At 38.1% G+C, this 16,708-nt stretch overlaps 1 protein-coding gene across 2 annotated transcripts in view; it reads right to left on the bottom strand.

The window, feature by feature from the left end:
• The window catches only part of LOC128999265 (nuclear protein localization protein 4 homolog), a 47,841-nt gene that overhangs the window by 26,388 nt on the left and 4,745 nt on the right, over positions 1–16,708 (bottom strand). For both annotated transcript variants that reach the window (XM_054425660.1, XM_054425661.1), the window contains exons 5-10: positions 16,567–16,704; positions 15,481–15,610; positions 13,079–13,258; positions 12,480–12,617; positions 12,065–12,212; positions 10,517–10,677 (exon numbers count right to left, since the gene is read on the bottom strand). In XM_054425660.1, coding sequence (XP_054281635.1) covers positions 10,517–10,677; positions 12,065–12,212; positions 12,480–12,617; positions 13,079–13,258; positions 15,481–15,610; positions 16,567–16,704 — 895 coding nt within the window. The remainder of the gene's footprint in view (positions 1–10,516; positions 10,678–12,064; positions 12,213–12,479; positions 12,618–13,078; positions 13,259–15,480; positions 15,611–16,566; positions 16,705–16,708) is intronic.

Raw genomic sequence — 16,708 nt, 5'->3', positions numbered from 1 at the left:
TAGTCATGTGGTTCGTTTAAGCTATTTTTATGTTCGATAATCTGCAATGTGCATCAATTCAGGGGGTCTGACTTAGGGGAGGTACGATTGAGGCATTAGTTCAAAATTCCACCGTGAACAGCGCTGTAGTAGAGAGCACTTTGGCAATGAAGGTTTACTAATTGCAAAAATAGTTATGTTCATAAAATAAAATTATAAATGCCTCAAATTCAATTTTATTATTTTTTAATTATAAAATTAAACTATCATAACCTAAACGAACTAACCAAACTTGCTGATAATGAAATAATATAACAAAAGTTTAGTAATAGAAAAAATAATAATTCTGTTTATTAAATAAAACTAGAAATTGCTCAATCAAAATTTTATAATGACTTAATAATAAAATTAAAATGTCATAACCGAACCAAACTTGCTGATAATGAAAAAATCTTGGACAAAAAGTTAATGCTACCAGCGGGATTCGAACCCGGGACCTTCGGCATATCAGACCGGCACGCTAACCACCAGCCCACCGAGGCCGATGTATATAGATCGTATTGTTATGGTAATGACGTTCCCTCAGCTAATAAGAAGCCCACAGCTGTCATCGTAGCCTCTTCTATACCTCCCCTGAGTAAATACCCAATTCAGGGCTGTGTGAATGGTTCAGAAAATGAATGGAATCCGAATCTTATTAGAGATTCGAGAAAATTGCTGTTTCTAACTGTATTCAGAATCGGTATTCAAATTTACCAGAAAGAGATCCGGGTTCGGTCTTAATAAAATTTTCATCGTCTGGTTATGATTCGGTTCCAGCATTTGAAGATTTGACACGAAAGCACTACAGCACAAACTGACGGCTGACCCAGCAATATTTATTTCTCTTCGGTAGACTGTATATCGCACCTGTAGTTTTGCAAGCGGATTATTATCGAGCAGTTAATGGATGATCGACAATCGACTCTTAGGGCCGGTCGTTGAATTACACTCCCTGCGTTTTCACTTCACTCAAATCAGTTTTAGTTGTTACGTTAGTCGGTTTTAGAATCAACAGAGAACGAAATGGCAGATATGGTTGGGTTTTCTTGCTTCTTGTTCAGTGTCGATTGAACCGAATTGGAATTGGGATTGGAACTGGAATATTGGATTGACTTGATGGGAAAGCATCAGTATGACAAAATGGATGTCAGATTACCGTAACTATTTCTCTGTCTTATTGTTATTCATGTGTGTTCTAATGAACTGATTTAATAGTAGAATAAAATAAATATAATACTGTTAGAGAGCCATTTTAATAAACTGATAGTTAGTTACACAACAACTTAATAAAACAAACATAGCAATGATCAGAATTACATAGACAGCTGTTACAGGACTGAGTAAATAATTTTTACATCAATAATGTGTTAATAGTAACCTGTAAAGTGAATTCCACTCTAAGTTCAAAAAAAAAGTGTAGATCCAGATTCAACTTGGAACTGCAACTGATTAAAAAATTTGATAACAGCTGTAAATTTGAGATTAGGATTCTACTCCCATCCAACTCAGGACTAATTACAAAATTCTGATTCGAAAAAAGCTGTGAAGTTATGATTCGGATTCAACCCAAAATGTCTTGATTCACACAGCCCTGGTTAATATAGATAAAAGCCAATCTCATTCCAAAATCCACGTACACAACACTAAAACAATTTTTTCATCACTCCGCGCCAAAAGTAACTATTTTATATAACAGCTAACAGCTGACATTGTTGTTTCCCAAGCTTTAATTTAGAGCGAGGGAAAAACTATCAGTTGATTTTCCCTCACCCTAAATTTACTTTCCCATGCCCTCGATTAGTTTTCCATGTACCCACTACGCACGCCAAGGTTTTGTTACGGTTTATTTTAATGATTTAAATCAGCTTTTTTCATTGTTGCACGATCTAAGTTTATGCAGAAACAGGCATTAGTTTGTTTTGCTGTGTTTTACTTTTAGCATAATGCGTGTTTGAAATTGCTCAAAATATGTCTAGCATTCCTATGATTTCATGACAAAAGCTTGAGAGATAACTGAACACCTTCCACCAGAGAAATTAGGAGAAAGATATGAAGAGGAAAACAGAAAGTTTACAAACTGGTACAACTGACAAAATGTTAAACGAAATAAAGTAATTGACAAAGTAGTTATTAATATGGTTATCTAAAAAAATGAATAATCATAAAAGCATATACGATGTAAAGTAGTTTTTCACTGATAAAGAGTGATCTAAAACTATTGTAATGCTGCTGATGTATGTTTTTCTGCATTTGTGTATTTTCGCGTTGTGATGAAAGTATCGTTCATAACTCATACCGAAAGCTATTATCAGGCACTTGCTCAATTATTCCCGTCCTTCGCTATGCCTCGTACATGAAAATAACTCTCACATACTCAGCTTAGCCTTGCATGTGAAATTTGGTTTTCCTGGGTTTGGCTTTGCCTCGTACATGAAAATTAAGCAGCAGCACATGGGAAAAATGCCACTTTCGGTGCTAGTAATGAAATATACTAATGCCTGATAAAACTGACCTACAGTATTGAAACCGTAAGACAGTTAAACCCGTCATTTCAACCTCCTCAGAACCAAATCTGGGCCAGATAATGATTTGGCCAGATAAAGCGAGGACCAAAATTCCAAGCTGAATATGAGGGGTTCTACTCTTGTATCAAAAGCTCTTCTAGACTAAACATAACATTGATGAAGAAAATCTCAACATATCGGAAAAAATACTTAGTTTTAGTTGAAATTCCAAATGTTACAAGCAAAGATTAACGGAAAGGGGAGTGGATGTTGAAATGACGCTTTGAGGGCTGAGTTTCATATGTGTTATCCTAGCCCCAGTCTCGCTTTTGTTTGAATATTTAATGTTAGGTAAAACTGTTTTATGTAGGCCTGCCTGTTAAGGGCGCGCTTTACCCCTGACGCGCAACCGAATGCAAGGGTTTGCAAGATTTCTCTTTTCACCTGCTACATTGAAGATAGAATCAAATTTAAGGTCTCATATTAAAGAGGATGAAATTTTCTATAGTTCTGCGTTTCTATATTTCAATTATCTTTATTACACACCTTATAAACTTGAGTTTTATTACAAGAAAAAAGGGCCTTTTCGACTAGCCGTAACTTATTTAAAAAACGTTATTTGAAAATTTTAAAAACGCAGAACTATAGATTGGTCTTTTTACTACTATAATCCGTTTAGAGTGCGTAGCTATCATTATTGGTTAATTCGAAAAGAGTAATCTTGGAAAACTCTGCAAATTAAAAATTACCACTGTGCGGTGCCGGCGTCTAGCGGCAGCTCGGGGAAGCTCGCCGGAAATCCCCCTCTCAGCACCGCTTCTCACCCCTCCAATGCTTGATCCACGTGTTTCCATCTGTCAAACCCGGCGCTACTCTACCTCTGTGTTTAATGCCTGCAGTACACTATCGCCGAATGTAGGCGAACTAAGGCCCCTATTACACGAGGTAGCCTGGCGACGTCGCCAGCGACCAAACTGGCTACTCAGCTTGTCATGGGGCATTGATTCTTATGGATGTTATTACACGAGGATAGCCAGCGACGCAGCCACACTTTGGCGACCGACTGGCTACCGAGCCCCGTCGCCACTGGCTACCCATATTGGCGACGCTGCGTTGTAGCATATGGAGCTTATTACACTAGGTCGCCAGTATCACGTCGCCACTCGGTCAGTTCATATCACGGGGGTACTTGCACACTGTTGTGCTGTGTGTTGTGAGGCCTAACAACTCAAAGAAACTATATTGTGACATACGAAAATAATTGAAAAATTTTGTATTGTCCACACAGAGCTCATCAAAAAGGGCGTAATATAACCCTTTTGATTCTCTTGCACTAAGCATTGGATGAACGTACATTTTTCTCTTCCTTTGCCTCCTTTTCTTCAGAAGTAACAGAAGGAGAAGATACTTATAATCACTCATTATTCACTGTAAACACCGCTCATAACAAGTACAAGTGCAAGACAAGCACTCACAACAACGGCGCCACGGCGGTAAAATTCTGGCTACTCAACTGGCTACTCAACTGGTTATAGGTTTGGTGGCCAGTGCGTCGCCAGGCTACCTCGTGTAATAGGGGCCTAAGACGAGCGCGATAGTGTACTCGGTGTGCTCGTGTACATTTGGGGTAGTTCGCATCGCCAACATTCGTGTTCGGGTGCGCTCGCTTTTTTGGCAGTCTCCCGTCACGAATCAAAGGAGACGAACTAGGACGAATGCCGATCGCAGACGGGCACGAACACAGCCAGTACACACTCGCTGTCATTCGTAGTCATGGACACTCTTTCTACAGTATTTACTGCAGCGGTGGTGTAGTTAGAGATACTTTTAGTTTTTGTTAATCAATTATTTACTACTAGATCTTATATAGATAAATTGTACAAAGTATGGAGTGTTCTAATGAGGAATCACTGTTATTTTTGGAACTATACCGTAGTGAGCCTGTTCTGTGGCCGTGGGATGATTTAATTGCATAGCCTATATACATAAATAAAGTATCGCTTAAGAAAACAAACATTTTAATAAAAAAAATTGGCATTAATTTTACATTACGAAGCCACAGAGAAGTAAGAAACATAGGATACATTCAAGTGGTGTCTAACTCAAACTACTGTAACGGAAATCATAGAATTTCCTCTATAATTTTCTAGAATAGTCTTTGACGTTAGCGGTTTGGGGTTTGGTGCGAATGTTTTGCCACGAATACGCAATATTGGACTCAACACAGTTCGGCCGAAGTTAGCCGATAGTGTACTTGGTTAGTTCGGGATCGTTTGGGCTTCACATTCGTCAACATTCGCGGTCGCAAACTAACGCGAACATTCGGCGAAACATTCGGGCGAATGTTTGGCGATAGTGTACTGGTAGCATAACTGTGTTTGTGAAGTTTAGAAATAGTTAAAAGTGAGTTTTTAAATGCCTGGAACTTCAAGGAAAACTCGTGTCAAACGACATTTGACACTTTCCACTAAAAGGAAAAGGTCTACAGCGAAGAATCTTGATAAGTGGTGGGAAAGAAAGAGAAATATTTGGTGAGTGGTTTGTTATATTATTGTTATTATTATTGTTAATTATGTTTAGGAATCAATATAAGCCAATTAATAAGCAGATAAAATAAGTACCGTAACTGTCTTTATAGGTTTGAAGGTCATTGTCAAAATAAGGCGAACTTATGACAAATAAGGCAACAACTGTTATAAGGGTTATAGCTACCAACAGACTGTCATTGTTTTGTTTATAATCCATAGCAAAAATCTATACAATCTATATCAGCTAGTACTTTGTGCAGTGAAATATAGTAATAAACAATGTACAAATAAATCTTAGATCTGTGTGTACCGGATAAGTAAATAACAGGGGGCCATTGTTAAAAATCAAATTATTAGTACCAGTTGTTTATACTCAATACAATAAACGCGCGGGCAATTTTTTAAATGTGTTTTAGATTACCATAAGCGGGATATAATCATTAAAAGGTTTAAAAAAGGTAACCTAATCATTATTTAAACTACCAATTTTTTTTTCAGCCTAGTATCTGCAAGCGCAGGGGTGCCCACAAGGGGGGGCTGTGACGCAGACTGCGTCATTGAAATTCTTGGGGGGGGGGCTAAAAAAATTCAAATGGGGGGGGGCTAAAGCTAATTGCAACAGTGTTCAACGTGACAACAATCAAAAATATATTACGAAGTCGCCGTAATAGTTATATTATTTAATTAAATTAGTTAAAATAGGATTTTAGGATAGTTTAGGATTCGTGTAGAAAGTTATTATTTAAGATTAGCAAGTCGTGAGATCTAAGAGAAAGGGCACGGAATGGCTCAACTGCTGCGATAGATAATAGATAACACGTGGTACAGACACGTCCAGCTACACCGCGAGTTAGCACAAACCGCTTTGTTGACATAAAGCTCGTTAAAATACAATCAAGTAGCAAGTAGCATAGGTTACAATACTTTGAACTTATCTGTAGATACTCGATTACCTGAGTTAATAGGGAGAGGGGGGGGTAATGAAAAATACGGTTAATCCAATATAGTATAAAAACAGATGACAAACTCATTAAAACGCTGTAAACAGCCATTAACGTCACGATTTGCAACGAAATTCAATGTTGCACAATCATTATTATTGTATATAAAAAATAAAATAGTAATCAAGATACTGTAATAATATAAATTAACAAAATTGAAATACTGTTTGTTTGTAGTTTGGACACCTCATGGTTTGTCAGTGGAGAAGATCATGAGAGACGATGAGTTCTGGAGGAAGAATATGGAAAATCCACTAACTGACTTCTATTTCAAATGCATTCTGCCAGAACTTATTGATCCCAGATACCCAAGAGGGCTACCCATCAGAGATAGGATATAAATTCTATTAGGGTCTATATCCGAGATTTAATTCATCAAATCATCAAAATCTATAATCCATAATCAACTCAATCATCAAATCCTTATTAATAAATATATTTTCAAATAATTTTATAATCCTACCGAGTTTTTAAATAGTTGCCATGTAATCCAGGATGTGGACTAGGGTCCTGTTGGAAAATAAAATAATATTAGGTACCCTTTATGTATTTGTTGTGTATACTTTGCATATAGTGAAGGACAAATTATAATGTGTATTTGTACGTCATGTACACAAATTTCCTTTTTTTACTGCTAATGTCCATAATTTTAAGATGTCTAATGGTGTAGAAAAAAAGTAATAATTTTGAATAACAAACATAGCTTACTTCGCTACATTCTACCATAGATGAAACAAACTTGTTGCTTAGTCTATGATTATACTGTACGCGACATCGGAGCGCTTAGGCCTCTTTTATGCACGGCGTTTTCCGTCGGGCGGAATCTATCGGGCATTCCGTCGGTGAGTGTTTTAACATGGGATCAAATGGGACCCTTTTATGCACGACGGAATCTCCGTCGCGTTTCAGAATTCCGTCGGAGGCCGACGGAGGACTTAGACTCCGCCGAGTTTCGGCGTTTCGTGGAGCGTGTTTTTACATAGGTTCAAATGGAACCCTTTTATGCAACTGCGTTTTCCGTCGGGCGGAATGTAGTGCTGCCAACGTACCCCACGCTCTGTCATCCACAGTATTGAAATCACCTACGGTAATCATTGTAAATAGAATATCATTATTCGTTGTAATTGATAGAAGAGTACAAATAAAGCGATGTAATTAGGGGAAAAAACTGCATGAGAATTAATTACATTTTTGTTTAAATCCGCGGAATAATACAAACTTACTGTTTCGTAGGAACTTCTCAAACTTTTCCCCATCATTTCGCAGCAACCCATATAGGTTTGTGAAAGCCCCATCCACCCTACGACTTTTATTAACCGGGTGTACAGCCCACCTCCTTCGCCGTCGTCTATTTCTCTTCATGTACATATAATTATACACCAATACATAAGGATCCATCTTGGGTCACTGACGATGGCAAAATTAACGAAGTTGGTAGCACTGACCACCCCCGCCACGGGCATCAGCGGATTCCGCTCGGCGGAGAAACTGCATAAAAGGGACATCGATTCCGCCCGACGATTTCGCCCGACCGAAAACGCCGTGCATAAAAGAGGCCTAACACCCAGTAGTAGCCTAGTTTGAGTTGTGTGGTTGTGTTGATGCGACGAGGCAAGGCTACCGAAAAGCGCTGGTCTACTGTGGCCGTGGCTGGCAGTGAGTGGTGCGCGGGCGGGCGCGACTGCGCGTGCGAGAGCCATCTCAGTCTCAAGCGCTGTGCAGCCCGGAGTTCGTTGCTTGCCAGTTGCGGCCATCTTGCCATTTCCCCTCTCGCCGCATCGCTGCTAGCGCTCCCAACTCATAACGGCGTAACTGGCGTTAGCAACAACGATCGCAGGATTTCTACTGCGGGTAAAGCGCGCCCTTAAGATTGTTATGATATTTGTCGACAATAACATGTAAGTCATGGCGGATAATGATAATCTGTGACACAAAATTCTAGGGGGGGAATAAACTAATATTCACCTAAGTCAGGCTAGGCCTACCCCTAGAACCGGCCACACTCAAATTTCTTCCCCGGAGTGCTCAGAAGGAGCCGAGAAAAATCCAGGGGTCGATACAAAGTTGTCGCGGCTTTGACTGATCAATTTATTTAAATTTAATCTAAGGCTCAGAGCTCTAGAAGCGCTCAGGAAATCCTGCAGACGCCCAGTTGGAGCTATATCATCCCAGCCTTCGTAAAAGTGTTGTGGAGAATTTTGCCTGACTTTTAGAATGACTCTGTAGGGCAGGTAAGTATTCTATCTGGGCCAATGCGATAAAATGCTCGTATTAAACTTTAAATTAATTAGTCAAAGACGTTGGTAATTGATCTAATATCGAATGTAAGTAAAAGAATTCCTACAGAGTCGTTGGGCCTAATTAATATAATTGAACGTAGAATTTATCGTGTTACAGTTTAAAATAAATTTAATACTAGTAATATTCGTGGCTGACGATTGTTCAAATCAGCCTGCTCCCAAGACTTGATTCTTTCACCCGCCAAAGACGGGGTTTAGAACTTAGACGACAAGTCTCGGGGTACTAAACGACGAATTAACTAAAATAAACGTACGTAACAATTCTTTAAGCGAACGGAACAAATGTAATTTCGTAGCCAATTGATTTAAACGAGCCGAAAGGTATCCACCGCTAGTCACTGGCAGGCAGGAACTGGCGGGTTGTATGCAAGTCGGCGAAAACTAATTTAGATAAGTCAAATCGGTAATTTAAGAAAACGAAAAGGATAATAAGTTAAGTACAGTATGCGTAAGATAAAACAGAAATAACGTAAATCGTAAAAAGGGGCCTAACTAGTGTGTTAGCTGACCTTCGTAATAGGATCGTAGGGTCGTATTCGTAGTTCGTGCGAGCTAGTCGGCGGTCAAACAGCGAATAATTCTTGTCCGCCTCAAATCATGATTTCCTCGGTCGAGGCTTAATCGCTCTGGTGGTGAGTTTGAGAACTAGCCAACAGCTGATCGGAAATTCACCTGTTGAGCCGGTCTAGTTGTCGTCTGTCGTTGGTCAACAAACACCATTTCGAGGTTAAGTGATGTTGTAATCGGCGTTAAATATTCGTAAAATTGGTCGTTTTAACTTTATTATGTGAAACGGAGTGCTATTATGAATAAATATATCGTTGTGGGTGTGTTTGTGTACTTCACTGTTATTAAAAGTAGGCCTACGTTCTTTGGCCCATAGCCAAAGCTATGGCCAACACATAGGCCTCAGAGTAGGATGTTGTGGATAAAAATCGGGTAAGTAAGGGTGTTTGTTGACTAGCAATACGTTTTTACCCCCCTTAAAATTTGGTACCTCACAAATCTATGATCTATGATGACGTGTTACATCCTAAAGCAATGGGTTTGGTTATTCAGAACACATTCTTGGCTTGGGGAATAGACTAAGGGTGTAGCCGAGGGGGGACACTGGGAAGACCGGGTTATGTATACCGTGGAGATGAAATATGTAGGTAATTGACTGACTGTTGTGCTAGGGCCTGGAGGACTCTAGTATGTTGGAATTAAGAGCGTGCTATCCTCTGCTACCCTCATAGAGTGACAATTTAATAGGAAACGTTGTTGGGGGAAATCTTTACCAAGACCAGATACAGCCCAAGCTAGCTTCGATTACTTATAATTTAACTAGAACACAGAACTATAGCTAACCTTCCAAACTAAATTGCTTAGTAGTGTGAAAATTGAGACGATAATAAAATAGGTCTGTGGCATTCCCCAACTCCTTATTGAATATATTTGGACTCGTTAAGCGAGGTAATCATAATTTTTGGAATTTACATTTCTGCGAATGGAGCAAAAGCCTGCCGGCTTAATATTAAATTGTTAAACTAGCCTGTCATCTTAATCTTAGATCTACTTAATATTTAAAGACTTATCCCGAGTTACGAAAGCCATGGAATTTCGGTTCGGCAAGGGTGACATTGCTATTCCTACCAAATCCGGCGAGAGAACGGAGGAATTCTCGATTCCGTAGCTCCTCGACCGTTTCTATGAAAAAAAAAAACAGCGGCAGGCCGAAAGAGGCACGCTGAAGGCAGGCGATTTCGTTATGTGGCACTATATAAACTAGTGGTGCTAAGCGTAACGAGGGAAATTTAAATTTTTAATCATAACGCTTTGGAAAGCAGAGTTGTCTTAGCACCTAAACCCCCTAACCCATGTGCTGTTAAAATTTGTATTGCTCAACAAAAATAAGATGTGTTTAACATGATTTACAATTAAATCCTCGTAATGTTCTCAAATTTGTTATAGAAGTTTTGGAAGAATAATGTTCTTACTGATATTCTAAATCATGTGGTTAATTTTAGCAGCACTAAACAGGTTGTCCAAGTGGCAACTCCACAAGGGAGATAACGTTCTTACTTTAGTTTCTTGTAAAATTTCATAGTTGACGGATTGTTATACGGTGGAACCTGGAATCGTTCGATTATATTTATAATAAGATAGAGGTAGAGACTGACCTTATAAAATACATCAGGCACGTATTGCTTGTCTGATGACTCCCGGATGTAGCCGAGCTCTGGAGCATCCCGCGTAGGTACCAGACAGTCGTCCCTCACCAGGGCCATACACTGGTTACTGACACTATACCCCTCCATGTGTACTTGGTTGGTGGCGTCTCCTACAATTACAACATCAGTTCAGCACAAGACAAATATTCTGATTTTGTAATTAGTAAATTTCAAATAGTTGGAATATTTGGGCAAGAATTGGGCTTTAACATTTTACAATCATGCTTGAGATACAGTAGAACCTCTTTAACCCGAACCTCCGTAATCCGAACGTCCACTAATCCGAACGTCTCATTGCTGTACTCTATACACACTACAGTAGTTCTTTATTGTATACTGTATTTAATGTACAGTACAGTTTATTCACTATGTTTACTACTGTATTAAATAAACACTGTATTTTACTTTATAAAGCATTTTTTCACTTTTCCCGCACCAATTACAATCAATTTTAGCCAGGTTTTAGCTATTGTTATGTAAAAACAACAATATGTTCTGTAATCCGAACTATTCAATAGTCCGAACTACCCCCGGTCCCAATTAGTTCGGATTAAAGAGGTTCTACTGTAGTAACAAATGTGACAAATCTTTGTGTTTTTATTTTTGTTTATTGATGGCTCCCAGCTACTTAAGAACGTTATTTTGCCTTTCTGCCAAAAATTGTTACCACATAAATTAAGTTTCATCATTTTATAAATTATAATTAAGATATTTCAAATCTAACGATTTTATCTGAGGAAATTTAAGTACTGAGGGAAAAATTTGAGAATATATCAGATGAATAGAACTAGACTACAGTAGAACCCCTTAAGTTAAGCAAATAGACGGATAACAGAAATCCTGTTAGAAACCTGTACAGTTAGTTGATTTAAAAGGGTTTGGAATGAACCACAGTAAACCCTGTACAAGTGAATAAATAATACATATTTATTATTTAAATTACTTACATACTACAATAATACAGAACTATTATTTTGTACGTTGTACTTGTTCAATGTTCGTACAGTGAAAATAAAATTGCATTACAGAATAATCTAAATACTGTATTAAGGAGAGCAGGTGGCGGATAACAGAGAATCACGGTTAAATAAAAGCGTGACGGTTAATCGAGGTTTACTGTACTTTGCTAACACTAAAAACCACTATGAAACACATGATACATTTGATCCTAAAAGGCAAATAAATCATAGGTCTTGACTATTGATGAATTACATTGAACACTCCACTGTTCAATTTTACCAATGTGAGCATTTGCTGAAGAATATTACAAGATGCTGGTGTAAAAACACGGTTAAAAACTTTTAACGAACATAGTAGCTCAGTGATGGGGTCAGGTCGTTAACTGAGAATCCAAACATTGCTAAGTTCAAAACCAGCAACCTTAGCTATTTTATTTTGTCGCATGCCTAAGTGTTTTACAATATAATAAACTGTCTTTCCGTCACTAATAGTGTGTGACGACAGACTTCGATTTCAAGTGTAGATTGAGGTACTGACCTGTGACGCAGACTGTGACAAACTTGGAGCCGAAGTAGCCGGTGGAGGAGTAACGGCAGGGGTTTGGATGCAGGTTCTGATAGTGACCAGCCATCACACACTCCTGCGCTGAGAGGAAGTGTGTGTTGACGTTGCGGACATGCTTCACCTACAACAACATAAACACTCTTTGTATCAATAACTGAATAGTGTAGACATTTAAACAAAGAGAAAAGAAATAGGAATACGGGGATAGCCAAACTTTCAAGCTAATTGGCAATATTGTTTTTTTTTACTCACGAGTTCTCACAATCTTTTTTGTTTGGACCAAATGAAAAAAATCTAGCTTGATTCAAATTTTATGTAGAAATTTTGAAAATAGGCCTATTAAAATATCAAATCAAGATAAATTCAATTAGCAACAGAATGACATTACCGTTCCCTTCTGAAGGTCTTCAGGCAGCAAGTCAGTAAATATCCAGCCAACTCTCCGCAGTCCCAACTGAGCAGCCAGCGCCTCCACAATCTCCTCTCTTTCATCTGGCAACAGCTGTATACGATCTGCTGAGCTCTCCTGCGGAACACACCATAGCTAAGGTAACTTAGCTTACTGATAACCTAAATTGTTTTAACCTAAATGTTTTGTACATATTGTTTTTAAAATTTGAATCTTATTTAATTACTACTTTGGCCAGGCATAGTGTAAATTATTACCAAGTAATAATTAAAGTAAGTTAACTCACATTAAATGGCAAAAGTAATATACTCTCAGAGAATTCTTGAAATACGTTTATATTATAACAGCGTCAGGTTCTTCAATAAGCTGTCTGAACCCCTTAAAGTGGCGGAAGACATTTTAGTTTAATTGATATTCTTGCGACGCTATAATATAGATTTACTCTCTGCATAAAGGTGTTTTGATTTAACTAGGTTCTCTTTGTCACTTTTTTTACACATAACTCAAGCTGTTAATTTAAGAACTTGATATGAAGTGATACAACATTGTTTTTGAAGCTGTTATTTCTATGTACTCACCTGGGGAGGTTCGTATATCGCTGCTACCACGGCCCGTATGCCCAGTGGGACGTCCGTATGTGTCTCGTACCTGCCGTACAGCAAGCCTAGCCGCTGGTGTCCAGAGATGCGCCAATACTGCAGAAAACGCTCCACAAGCTCCGTGTTCTCAAACATCACGTTGTCCACATGCCGATAACTCTGTGTCCAAGCAACAAAGTGTTCTATATATATTTGTGCATTTGGCTTAACAATGTGGATTCTTGCCAATTCACTATGAATTGTGAGCGGTGGATCCAATCCGTCAGCAAAAAGTAACTAACATGTGTAATAATTATGAAGTTACCAGTACCTTAAAAAAGCAATAAAAAGCAATCTATAATATTGCTTTTCCCCTTTCACCCATCCTACTTTAAACCAATTTTTACAATTGATGTATAATTTTAAAGCTTAAATGATCAAGAGTAGGGATGAATGGTAGGTAAAAAGTAAATGGTAAGTAAACAAAAATATGCTTTTCATCTAGTAACTGTCTTAAAGTGTATATTATTTAAAAATGGAGATGTTTTTATTTGAATACCATTTTTTTAGCAACAAACAGTGGTCGTTCAAAGGGGGGGGGGCTACAGGAGCTAAAGCCCTCTCCCCCAATTGGACCCTGGAAAATAAATTTAAACATATATGTTTTTTGTCCTTAAAACGTGCAATATTATAAAACAGACAGCAATGTAGTTTTTGCCAAATAAATTAAATAAGCGATAGCAGGATTAGTATTAAGATCCACCTGGATAAACTTTGTGGGGCAATAGCACGACGAATATAACAATAAAAGTTGTACACATAATCCAATTTTTCCAGCAGTCAGCTGTTGACATGCTAGGCCGCAGAGGCGCAGGCAAGCGCCGAGCAAGACAGTGAGGACGGGGAAACAGCTGATTTCATGTTCCTAGTTGTCAAATTGTCTACTTAACAGACATCATCATCAGAAGTAACGCCAGTAGGCTATAATTTGATACTATATCGTGGTTTGTCTACTGTGACTAATTTATTGCTGTTGTTGGATAGTTAAAATATTTTATGTAGTGCCGAAAACTGCAAGAGATTTTTGGAATTGGAGAGAAACGTAAGCAGAAAAAAACGTATCTACTTGCTTGCATGACAGGTGAAATAAGAGGCTTTTGGAGAATTGGATACAGTTCTAGACGTTAAAAATGGCTTTATAAGTCACCAAACGACTTTTTAGGAGATATGACCGTAGTCTACAGTATGTTTTTAAATGAATGCAAGTTCGTCATATTTAAATTTTAAAAATGTCTACTTGCTCATGACAAATAACAGGTGAAATAGGAGGTTTTTGGACAATTGGACAAAGTTCTAGACATGAATAATGGCTTTAGAAAGTCACCAAACTGCTTTTAGGAGGATATGGCATTAAGGACACAGTTCTAGGCATTAAAAATGGCTTTATAAAGTCACTAAACGGCTTTGGGAGATATGGCTGAAGTCTACATTATGTTTTGAAATTCATGAATGCAATCGTCACAGTTTAGTTTTTCAATGTCTACTTGCTTATGACAAACAACAGGTGAAATGGGAGTTTTTGAACAATTGGACACAGGTTTAAGCGTTAAAAATGGCTTTAGAAAGTCATCAAACTAGTTTGGAAGTGCAAAAAAAATCCCCTGGACCCCGAACCCCCCCCCTTGACAAGGTCCTAGAACCACCACTGGCAACAAAGTAATCTTTGTAAGGTAAAAGGGTATCACATTATTCCCTTCTAGCCTTGGAGACAAGGTTTAGAACCATATTAATCTGTGAAGTTTATGCATAGGTCCCATCATTATAAATAACTGAAAAACCTGACATACATAGAAATAAAAATACAATTAAATTACGTGATCTAATTATACATCTACATATTTAACAATTTATGCACATTTCTTAAAATTTTTTATAAACAAATTTTTACAAATTTAACAAAAAAAGACCACAAATCTAAACACTTTCGCATACTTGCACCAGCAATCACGCAAAGACATAGCAGACTTCGGACATGCCAGCCGAGACCATCATTCTGCTCAAAGTAGAGATTTTTCAGAGCTACCACAAAATGAAAATGTTTTTCGAGGGTTTTAATGTGCAGGGGTAGGCCAAGCCGTTCCACTGACGGCAAGCGGTAACAACAAAAGCCCTGGCATAAGCTGTGGTCACATGATGAGGTATATTAAGGCTTGAGGTATATCAAAGCCTACTACATTATGCAGTCATGATTTGGAAACACAAATCAAATCAACAGGCATAAGCCTGAATGTGAAAAAATTTTAAAAAATCTTTCAAGCACTGGAGGTCAAAATTTATATTTGTATTTTCCATTTTACGCACATAAAGTTAGATTGCAACAATAGTACCTTACTGGTCTTTACCTGTCTGTTGAGTGTAATGGCGTTGGGCTGACAATGAGAGCAGATCCCTCTAGGCCATGGGGGATGTTTCTTACACGCAGGTCCAGGCTTGATACGGCACGTGATGTCTTCTAACGCAGCGTACTTTCCTCTGTAACAACCACTAGGTTACATTTTGCCTTGGTTTGTTCATAAGATTCTATAGAGAATTGAATGTGGATATTTGATCTTTTAGGGTAGTTAAACAGCTACAAAGTTTGACTGTTCAACCCTACCAAAACTACTGGAATACACAAATCTTACTTAATAGAGTACTATAATATTATGGTACAATTACCTTGTCAAGTAATCCAAATGTTGATTGAGGTTAACAACCTACATGTTTTGCCGTAAATGCGGCATCGTCAGGGTTACAAAAACAAAGACATTAATGTCACACGGACACAATAAATACACGAATACAAACAATTAATTGACATTGATAGGCCTATCACACCCACACAACACGTACGGTCCCGGCGCAGGTAGTAGACTGCAGTGTCAGACTCCTTCCTCGTTGTTGTCCATGTTATCAGTCAGTTGACGAGGTAATTGTACCATAATATTATAAGACATATAAAGTAATCCAGGGGCCATCAACATGGAATTTAATAGAGTATAACAGAGGCTAACTTATGCTTTCAAAATAAAGCCAGGCTTACACTAGAACTTGTATTTATAAAGTTATTATTAAATGTGTACAAGAGGACAAACAATCGTCTACAGTTCCATTGTCTTGATTCAAATACTCCTTGACTGCATAAAAGCTTACACATACGTAATAATTTCTTCTAATGTCCATTATATTTCCAATTAATTTGCTTATTCATATTCATTGGCCTTCCTCATTGACCCTCTGGCAGAGAGAACACACAAAACTAAGACTAGACGCACCACATAAATTAAAACTGGTACCTTTATTTAAAAAAAATTACAAATCTGTTTCAACTGATGAAAAGAACTATACTTATTCAAAGGGTTAGCTCATAAGTTAAAGTTATTAAGAATGTACATAAAAAACTGAGTAAGCTCTTCTTATATTTCATGGTCCACATGCATGAGACTTACTTATCCTGGCCAGCAGTCATCTTGCGCAGGTATGCGTGGAAGGACATATGCTTGATGTTGTGTTCCCGCAGGTAAGCTTCATCGTAAGGCTCAATGGAAGAGCAGTTGAAACATCTACTGTTACCTACGTGTTGGCAGCTGA

The sequence above is a fragment of the Macrosteles quadrilineatus genome, unplaced genomic scaffold (genome assembly GCF_028750875.1).
Source record: "Macrosteles quadrilineatus isolate MER2022 unplaced genomic scaffold, UCM_ALF_1.0 Scaffold_8__2_contigs__length_117827958, whole genome shotgun sequence".
NCBI classification, from domain to species: domain Eukaryota; kingdom Metazoa; phylum Arthropoda; class Insecta; order Hemiptera; family Cicadellidae; genus Macrosteles; species Macrosteles quadrilineatus.
Note: the sequence above shows the minus strand (reverse complement) of the source record. Positions and strands in the feature narration are given on the sequence as shown.